The sequence below is a fragment of the Falco peregrinus genome, chromosome 7 (genome assembly GCF_023634155.1).
Source record: "Falco peregrinus isolate bFalPer1 chromosome 7, bFalPer1.pri, whole genome shotgun sequence".
In the NCBI taxonomy this organism is placed as follows: Eukaryota; Metazoa; Chordata; class Aves; order Falconiformes; family Falconidae; genus Falco; species Falco peregrinus.
The window spans coordinates 72,396,231-72,405,918 of NC_073727.1; the positions used below are offsets into that span (position 1 = coordinate 72,396,231).

Below are 9,688 nucleotides of genomic sequence, written 5' to 3' on the forward strand. Positions count from 1 at the left end.
TTTAGGCTTAAAAGGCTACAATGAGCCACGGATCTCTCCGCGGCCCGTGGAGCCCTGGCAGACGAGCAGCCGGAGGGCAGGACGAGTCCATGCGGCAGGAGACGCCAGCCCCGGGGCTGGGCCCCGCCAGGCACGGCGCGAAGCTCCGCCGCCCCCGCCAGCACTGGCCCATGTCCCCGCCGCCCCCTCAGCCAAGTGCCACACGACACCGCGCCCCCGCGCAGGGCGCTCCGCGAGCGGCAGCACGGCCGGGCTGCGGCGCGGGGCCGCCCCGGTAGCGGCAGGCGCCCTCCGCTCCTCCTCGCCCGGGCCCGGGCCCGCCGAGGGGCAGAAGCCAGGGCGGGGGCGGAGAGGCGCGGCCGGCGGTGAGGCGAGGCCGTGGCGCCGGCCCCGCGAAGCCTCACGGTGCCCGCCGGGCGCGGGAGGCGGGGCCGGGGGAGGTCGGAGGGCGGCGGGCCGGGCGCGGCGGGCCGAGGTACGGCGGGGCGGCGGAGGGCGCTGGCTCCAGCAGGGGTGAGGCGCCGGGGGGGGGCGGCTGAGGGTGAGCGGGCCGCGGAGAGCGCGGTGGGGTCCCCTGCGCAGCCACCGGCCTTCTGGCGGGGGCTCCGGCGCGGCGGGCGGGGGCAGCGGGGGCAGCGGGGCGAGGGGCGGGGGCAGCGGGGCCGGGCCCCGCGACCCCGGGGCGGGAGAGGGAGGTTCCCCCCGCGGGAGGGCGGCCGGCCGCGCTGGGCCTCGGCCTGCCGGCCTGCCTGGGCCGCGGAGTCGGGGGGATCAAAGGTCGGGCTTTGAGTCTGGCTCCCAGCCCCGCAGGCCCCGTTTTCGGGTGTCCATGGCCCTCTAAAGCCACCTGTCTTGCTGAGGGGTTACAGCTGGGGCGGGGGGGAGTCACTGTGAGTTACTCCCTTTAATATTAAAGGCTTGATGTGAAATGAGTGTGTGCTCTTTCGTGCTGCTGCTTTAACGCTGTGAGCAAGGAAGCACCTGCAGAGGTAGAAAGAAGGATGCGCTTAATTAAGTGTACACTTGGTTTGGGAGGAGGAGGAGGGGAAAGGTGTCTCCCACCTGCAAGCCGCTGCCACTGGCGCCTTTACAAAGCACAGCCAGGGAGGCAGGGATCAGTGTCACAGCAGTAACCTCAGTGCTTTTTGGAGGACAGATGCCTAACTTGAGACAACGCACCAAATGTAAAGGTGAGACACAAGGGGCATAGACACAGTCAGGTAAAGTTACTGTATGTAGAGCTTCCTAAGACAGCCTAGGTTTCTGTCTCGAAGTTTTGGGTACACTCTGAAAATTCCTGCTTTTCCTGGTGTTTCTGAGCCTGTGACACTCCGCTCGTAGCACACCAGGTACAGCCTGGTTGAAAGGCCACTAAGCAGGGCACTCACAAGTCCTGTATGTATCCATAGCGTGTGCCCGGATCAGCCATATGGCACAAGTGCAACAAAACTGATGCTTTGAGTGATGTCAAGCTTTTTGCTTGCATACCTGTATTTTTGACTGGGAAAAATGCACACCACATACATCCCAAAAAAAAACAGTTTCCCCTGATGGAAATTTGGTATATCTCTATAGTGAGGTGTAAGGAAGGGCAGCAGTTAGTGAAAATATGATACAGTAGCCAATAGGCACATCTTTACCTTTTGAATTTTTGACACAGTAATCAAACACAACTCAGGGGAGTGTAGTGTTATTTAGAACACACTAAGTAATGATATATTTTTTTTTTTTACCGGGAGGAAGGAACTTGTTTGTCTTCAGTTGCAGTGTGTTTTCTTTTCCAGAGTTGGGACCATGGCTGTTGACTGGATTGGGTTTGCATATGCTGCATTGCTGGCTGTTGGAGGTGTTGTGGGTTATACGCGTAAAGGTAAAGATTGGGACTGCAGGATTTGGAAATGAAGTATTTGTTTCCTCTCCACTATGCTTTGTAAAAAAAATAAAAATATGTGAGACGTTAAACTTTTAATGTAATGAACATGACTGCATATTAAATCCATCCTGCGCTACTATAAATTAGCTGAGTCTCATGAGATTTACTTGGGTCACCTTAAGCATTTAAGTGGTCACTTTTTTCTGTTAATCTAATTGATGAGTTTGTTTTCAGAGCAAAAAGGGGCTGTCACGTTATCTTTGACCTTCAGTGTATTATGGACGTTCTCATTTCCTTTAATCATTCCTGTGTTAAGCACAGCAGATAATCTTTGATTAAATCTTCATTTCTACAGAGGCATCCAGGCTTGAATTCTGAGATTTCCAGTTGCACACTGGAAAGAAAAACCTTTACTTGTGTATTCTGATTTGGTGGTTAATTATCTCATGCTGTTAGAATCGTGCATTTCCACTTTAAGATAATCAGGCAGGATTTAGGTTATTACATACTGCACTGTATTTCAGGCCGTCTGCCGTTTCTGCAGTCCTTTCCAGGTAGCAGCGCCCTGCGGAGCCGAGCACAGCGTCCCGGCAGAGGTCGCAGTAGCAGCGAGGACCGGCTGGCGGCTCTCCGGGCCGGTCCCTCTTGGCTCCCCCACAACGTGCGCATCCCAGCAGCGCATCCGTCTTTTACACTGTGGCCGTCAGCCATCCCGAGTCTTGTGATTCAGAGTTGCTGTTTCCTTGCATAGTGTGCGCATACTTTGCTCATGGAGACATGGCTTTCTGAAAACACTTGCTGTGGTTTTTCTGTTTGCACCTAGCTGCGCTCACTGACTGTCACATTTGCTTGTTCTCGTCACTGTTTTAATAGGTGGTCAGTCCTTGTGGCAAATCTAGATTACTTTGTTATTGGTAATGATTTCTGTTTTCTTGCAAAGTCTTGATTAAAAATATTCAGTATTACAGGACTGGGAGCTAAATGACATCTGGGGTTCTGGATTCTTTATTTATAAGCATTTTGGGATTATCTGGATTAATCCAGATAATGCCTGCTGTTCTGATTCTATGCTTTTATCAGATGTTACTGAGTCATATGTCTATTCAGAAACCTAAGAATATTACTGAAACTCCAGGACTTATGAACCAATTTTGTAATAGCACTGCAAGAAGACATCGAGTTACTTTTTAAAGCCATATTTTTGTCCTCATTGCCATCTGCTTGGGTTTTAATCCTTTATTAATTAAATGTAATGCTGGTGATACCATTTCTTTGTCCAGGACTGATGTCAGACCAAAAGGCCTATGACTACATGTGTTGTCCAGTTTACCCTTTATATATATTGACACATTTCTACCGTTTTTGGAGGCTCTCAAGTGCTATAAGATATGGTTAAAATCAACAGACAGAGAAATTACAAAAATGCTTCTAAAGGTATATATTGGTAGAGAAAATAACTAAATTTGGGGTTGTGCTTCAAAAGTGGTTTTTTTTTCCCAAATAGCAAGTATTAATAGATCCTGATCATCTCCCTCTAATTTAGTCAACATTGGCCCTAATGTCATGTAAGAGAATGACCCAGTTACAGAAACATCACCTGTTTATTCACACTGGGTGAGCTAGTTGCACTGTGGCAAAATTGGTTCTATTTTTTAAATATTTGGATAATACTGTGTAGGAAAAACTACTGTATAAAAGTTGATCTTAAAGACACTGTATTGAGAAATAACACTTGAATGGTTTCTTGCAGGTAGTAAAATCTCTTTAGCTGCTGGTCTTACCTTTGGTTCTGTGGCTGGTTATGGAGCTTACTGCACAACACGTGATCCGAGAAATGTGAAGATATCGTTGTGTAAGTGTTTTACTACAGTAAACAAATGAACAGAAAAAGCTCCCAAAAAGCAATTTCCTTAACTGTATGGAAAATTCTCTCTTTTAAATTTTGAGTTTTGCTTTGGTTTAAATGATAGTTTTTAAATAGAGATTGGCACTTCAATTCCGCTTGCAAAATTCAAGAGCTTAACTGTGGAACTATTTGCAAGGTAAGGCAGACCATTCACACAAAGCTTGCAGGTGTGTGTTACCACCTGGCAGTGTCTCCTTTTATTAGATGGTTACCTAACATTGCAAATACTGTGAAATCCAGCTGAGAAACATGGGAGAGTACTGGAATAAAATAATTAGCGCTACAGATTGGAATGTACTTTTGAGAAGAAAAGTAGGTGTGGGATCCAGTCATGCATAATGTAATGTCTCCTTAGCTCTCAATGAAACAAATAGTTTGATTTGGTGGTGTTTTTTTTTCTTTGCTGCTAAGAAAGACAGAATACAAAGTGTGCAATAATGGTCACATTAGCTAGTTTGCCATGAAACCCTCCTGGAGGCGAGGAGCTACAATCTTTAAGAGGGACGTTATCCTCACACAACTGATTTGCAGTAAGAGCTCTTGGGAACTTGTCTCACTCATGGTTTTAGCAAAGATAGCTTAGGCTGTGGTTTCACATGCAGAAGTGCATTTAAAATACATTTAATCCAGATTGTGTGAGTACACAATCACTTTTTCTGTTAGTTAGAATTTATGGTATACTGTTCATGCTGGCGCTGTGCTTTACACCAGCCACAGCTGTAAAAATTTCCATTTAAAAAAAGTGTTGGAATAGCATTGTTAGCAAAATATGTTCCACCAACTGAGTTCTTCAATAAAGGTGGTAATGGCATACCTGATCTGCCCCTAGATGGCCTAAAATTGGATATTCCACTTTGCCAGCATGACCTTGTTCAAATTAAGTTATCCCACTGTTAAAAAAAACACCCTTTTGTGGAATGATGACAGCCTTAGGTATATGTGTATTTTTGTCATCCAGTGTGAGGTGCTTTTAAGTAGCATATGATACTGTACTTTTATGAGTCAACTAAATCACTAATTTTGGATACAGAATTTGCGGAAAAGAAGACAAATTAAAACTTAATAACTGTTGCCTGTTTCCCAATGCCCTGGTTTTGAAAGGACTAATACAAAATTTCTACTAATCTGCTTATGAACGTCTGATACACTAAAATATTGTGAGTGTTGTGCGGTTCAGGTAGGTGTAGGCATGTGAGGACTTTGCACTGGAGAAATGTGTACCAATGTAATAGAAATTATAGCAGTACAGATGAGATATATACCTGCCTTAGAAGGTTCTTGTTATGTAGAGTAAAAGGAGCAAAGACTTTTTAGAGCAGTCTTAGTTTAGAATGTTTACAAGGTAATGTTCTAATTGCTTAAAACCTAAACATGTATTTAATGTTGGGAATGAATGGGTGGCCTCTTCAACATCCACCTGTGCTGAAGGAAACAGAGAAGGTGGTCTGAACTAACTGTAGTAATTTTTGCCTGAAGTGAGTTAGGAAGTTTCATACAAAGTATGCTGCCAGCACCAGTCAGGCTGGTTTTAAATCTCTTCCAGGCTGATGTATCTCAGTCTGGAAGAGGGCGTTTTCTGGCTTCTATATACATAGATACCGTAAACCAGGGGTCCTCAAACTTTTTAACCAGGGGGCCGGCACGCGGATGAAGTGGCAGGCAGTCATCTGTGGCTGCTTGGTTTCCCCCCCAACCCCCGGGGGGGGGGGGGGGTGTCTGTAAATACAGGGGCAGGATTGAGGACCCTGGGGGCTGTATCTGGCCCGCGGGCCGTAGTTTGAGGACCCCTGCTGTAAACGAATAAAGAACTTAGTAGGAAGACTTCAGAGGAAGGGAGAATTAGACATACTCAGGAACATCTACAGGTCCACCTCTTAAAAACCTTTGATGGCTACTGTTATCTATAATAAGGCTTTCTGTAATAAATGTGTATTGCTTTGGTAGAAAATCATAGTGTTTTCACTTATGCCTAACCTTCTGAAGTGCCAAAAGCAACTAGAGCACAAATGGAAGAAGGACACTTAAGTGCATGGAAGAAAGTGACTGCTCTGAACTTAGAAACCAGTAGAGTAAATTGCAAGGTAAAATGAAGCAAATACCCAAGCTTTTAAAGGAAATTAAATTAAAAAATAAACAAACCCTCTCCAAACCCATAATTATCTGTAGTATTTATCATCTATGCAAGAGTCTCCTACAATAACCTAGGTAGTGTTTTAGTACGAGACCTTGATAGCAGGGGTTTTGTAACTTTCCCTGCATACAGAAAATATGTAGCATACAGATACCCTAGGAAAATTCTTAGTTGTTGTAGAAATTCTTCTTTCAGGCATTCTTGCACTCCCCCTGAAATTAAATATCGCTTTCTTAAATACTTTAATGCAATTTTATGTTTGGAGTAGGAGTAGAAATTCAGACTTCAATTATGCAAGTTAGTGCTGTTCAGAGTGCAAGTTGATGCACCTGTCTATTGAATTTCTGATTTGAGCCTGGTTTATTGAATTGAATTTGGCTTGATTTATTGAATTTCTTTGATTCAAGGTGAAATAGTGACTATCTAGCACTTTTGAAAATCAGGTCTAAAAGTTGAACATCTTAAAAACTTGCTGACACATGCAAAAAGCCAGATACTAGTAACTGGCATTCCAGAGTGAACATGCTTTGTAGCTTGTAATTAATTGTAAATATACTCGGGGCTCTGGCAAGATGCATACTGTGGAACAGTCCATTCTTCAGACATTCCCGAGAGGATCAAGGCTATGGGACCAGAAAAATAAGAGCAATGGATAATGGAGCATAACAGTTTTTTTGCAGGGTGTCTTTAATGAGTGCACATGCATAGCTAGTAGAGTTTTGTAAGATGCTGGTAACTGTCAGAGCTTGCTTGTTAATGCTGGAGTGAGTTTATGACTAATTCTTGACAGTTGTGAGCACAGGACTGTCCACAGGAGGAGACAATGGAGTTTGAAGATAATCAGCCAGATGGTTTAACCGCTTCATAAAAAAGGAAAAGATTTGTGTAACTGCCATTACTTTGGCTGCAAGAGTGATAAAGCCTAGCTGCCCACGAGAGGTCCTGCCTTCTGCCCACTTCTAGGAAGCATTTCAGGTGACAGTTCTTTACCGAAGCTAGCTGTATTTGCACTTTTATGTATTCTCATCAGTCTTCTCATTTATGTAGTGCTCTGCAGCCATAGTTCGATATGAGATCCCCAAGCCTGACCAGTTCATTGCTACCTCCGTTTTTAGGTTAAACTGCTCCAGGAAGAAGACGCAGTTCCTTTCATGATGTTTGTTTTCTGCTGCTTGCGCTGCATTTGTTGCCCTCTTGGGCTGCCCACCTTGTGCCACAGACAAGGACGGTTCCCTCGTAGCAAAAGGAAACACAGGGACTTCTGGTCATGGTGAAGGAGATGCTGATAGCCATATTCTGTAGTTGAAACAAGTGGCAAACCTTCCAATCTAGTTTTTAAGGCTTAGCAAATAAAGAGCTAGCATTCTAAAAAGAAAACAGATAAAGTTGGATACTCTAGCTCCTTGACTAGTTAGAAAACAGCTGCAGTGATCTAGGGCGGTGGGATTTATGAGACACTATTCCTGTAATTCAGCAAACATGTTACTGTTATGATGAAGAGTCTTCCTACTTTATTTGTATTCCCAGGAATGTAGATACAGGGGAGTAGAAGTCACTGTCTGACAAACTTATTTAGGATCTGTGGAATAGGGTTTAGCATTCTGCTGCATGTGGAAACCTTATTTGTAGCTGAAAGAAATCATAGCAGTGTATTTTGGAAAAGCAAGAATGTTTTTATAGACCTTATCTCTGATCTAATGTTTTATTAAACTACAGTTCATAGCAAAACTAGCAGTGACCTTTGATAACTCTCCATGTTCCTGAATGGTCCACTGGGAGAAGTGAGAAAATAAATATATTAAATTGTCTCTTACAGTTTCAGCTTTTCTTTTGACCATTATAATGGGAATGAGGTTCAAGAGGTCCAAGAAATTAATGCCAGCCGGACTAGTAGCATGCCTGAGGTAAACCTATATTGAGGATCTTTTAAAGATTTCACTGGTTTTCAAATAGTTGCTATTTGACATCTGATTCAAGCCAGTATCAGTGGAAGTTACCATCATCCAACAACTGTATGGTTTAAATGAAATTAGTTTGGAGGTCACAGTCCTGTTTCCAGTGAACAGCTTTTTCATCTCACTAGGCGGATACATCTGATATGGACTGACTTTCTCAGCACAGAAAGGAAAGATCTGCAATTAAATATTAATGCATATTGATAAGGCTCTTGGAAGAACCTGAGGTAAGCCTCAGTGTTTTCAAACACATACGTGTAAAAGTAGTCATCTAATTTCATGTAACACAGTCATCTTAAAAAAGAACAATGTTTTGGTTTAGAAGTGCTGCATTCAGAACTACTGGAAACACAGCACCTTTGAAAACTAGGATGTTTTTGACCTGACCTAAGAACTTTCATTATTATTACTGCAAATTATGATGTTTCTAACCATTCTGACTGCTTTATTGCTGCTGTTTATTTTGGCATTCTGGAAAACATTATTTTCTGTACTTATTATTTTGGAATTGAATTATGAAGTAAGTAAAAACTTCTTTTCCAGTGAGTCTGCAACTCAAAACATTTTTCAACTGTAAGTCATAATCTCCATCTTCTGAAGGAATAGTAACTGTTGCTTCGTTGTTACCAGATTTAATATAACACCATTAAGTGTTTTACTGCAGTTACATACAGGGAGGAAAAAATTATATGCAAGTAGTCAAGATGCAGGACTTAAACTGGAAAATGTTATTTTCCATTGTGGATCTCTTTTCAAGCCTCGGTGGACTGCGTGTTTCAACAGACACTGAGGCTGTAGATTTAGAATTTTAAAAAGATTGCTTACTAGAGGCTCTAGCGTCAGGTATTTATGATTGCACTGTTATTTAATGATGACTTTCACTGGTTTTATTCATGCACAACCATATTTATGGGGTTTTTTTCTGGATTTTTTTTTTTGCAGCCTTTTGATGATTTTGAGGCTTGTTTTTATGCTGCTGTAGGAGAATTCAGCAACTTAACCAAAGCATGACTGCCATGCCCACCGAACAGGCAAGCTCTCCATACCTGAAAGACAAGTTCGAACACAAGTCTTACATTGCATTTATCTTTTCTGTAAAAGATCTGTACCTGTTATTTGATTATTGACATTTACTGATATTTTGCAGGCTTTTTTTTTTAAACTAAAACAAGTGTTTTGTTGGTGATCTATTTTGATCTACTTCTGCTAAGCAGTGTGTTAACTCAAGGGATCTTTTCTGTTTGCTATCTTTTAGGGGTGCTGAGCACCCCAAGAAATTGAGTTAGTCTTGCACTGTATCACTGAGAGAATATATATAAATACATGTTTATGCTAAAAAGATATATTGTATTGGACCATAATTTTGTAGCTTCTGAGATTAAGTAATCAATTCTAATCATGGTGTCAATTACTAACCAAAGGCTCAGGCCTGTACTGGGTTGCACTAGAAAACCCACCTTCCTTTGAAACATACGTTCTTGTTCTGCTGCTTCTAAATGTAAAAACTGTTTTCAGTGATCAAATAAAATGGAAAAAGTTTGAAGCTTCTCACTATTTTATGCAGACTAGCGAGCCGTTTGTCAATGAAGAGTCTGGTGATCTGCATTGTACTTGGTACTGGTTTAAAACGTGCACCGTGCTGTAATTTCCCACTGACATGAGACAACTGAGCAAGGTTCACCATCTTGCACAAATAGGTTCTGAACTCTCAGTCTTAATATTCTTTTTAACAGGTTTGCTGTTGTGGTCTTACACAGATTATCTTCCTGAAGTCCTCCCCATCCGCAAAAGAGACTATTCAGACAAACTATTCAGGGACTGAA

The 9,688-nt window shown here is 42.9% G+C and overlaps 1 protein-coding gene across 1 annotated transcript; it reads left to right on the forward strand.

Annotated features, from left to right (window-relative positions):
• The first annotated feature begins 319 nt into the window (after positions 1-319).
• Positions 320-9,408, forward strand: TMEM14A (transmembrane protein 14A). Its single transcript, XM_055810011.1, has 5 exons — positions 320-475; positions 1,785-1,870; positions 3,624-3,725; positions 7,727-7,814; positions 8,808-9,408. The coding sequence occupies exons 2-5, from the start codon at positions 1,795-1,797 to the stop codon at positions 8,845-8,847; spliced, it is 306 nt and encodes a 101-aa protein (XP_055665986.1). The 5' UTR covers positions 320-475; positions 1,785-1,794; the 3' UTR covers positions 8,848-9,408.
• The last annotated feature ends 280 nt before the right edge of the window (positions 9,409-9,688 follow it).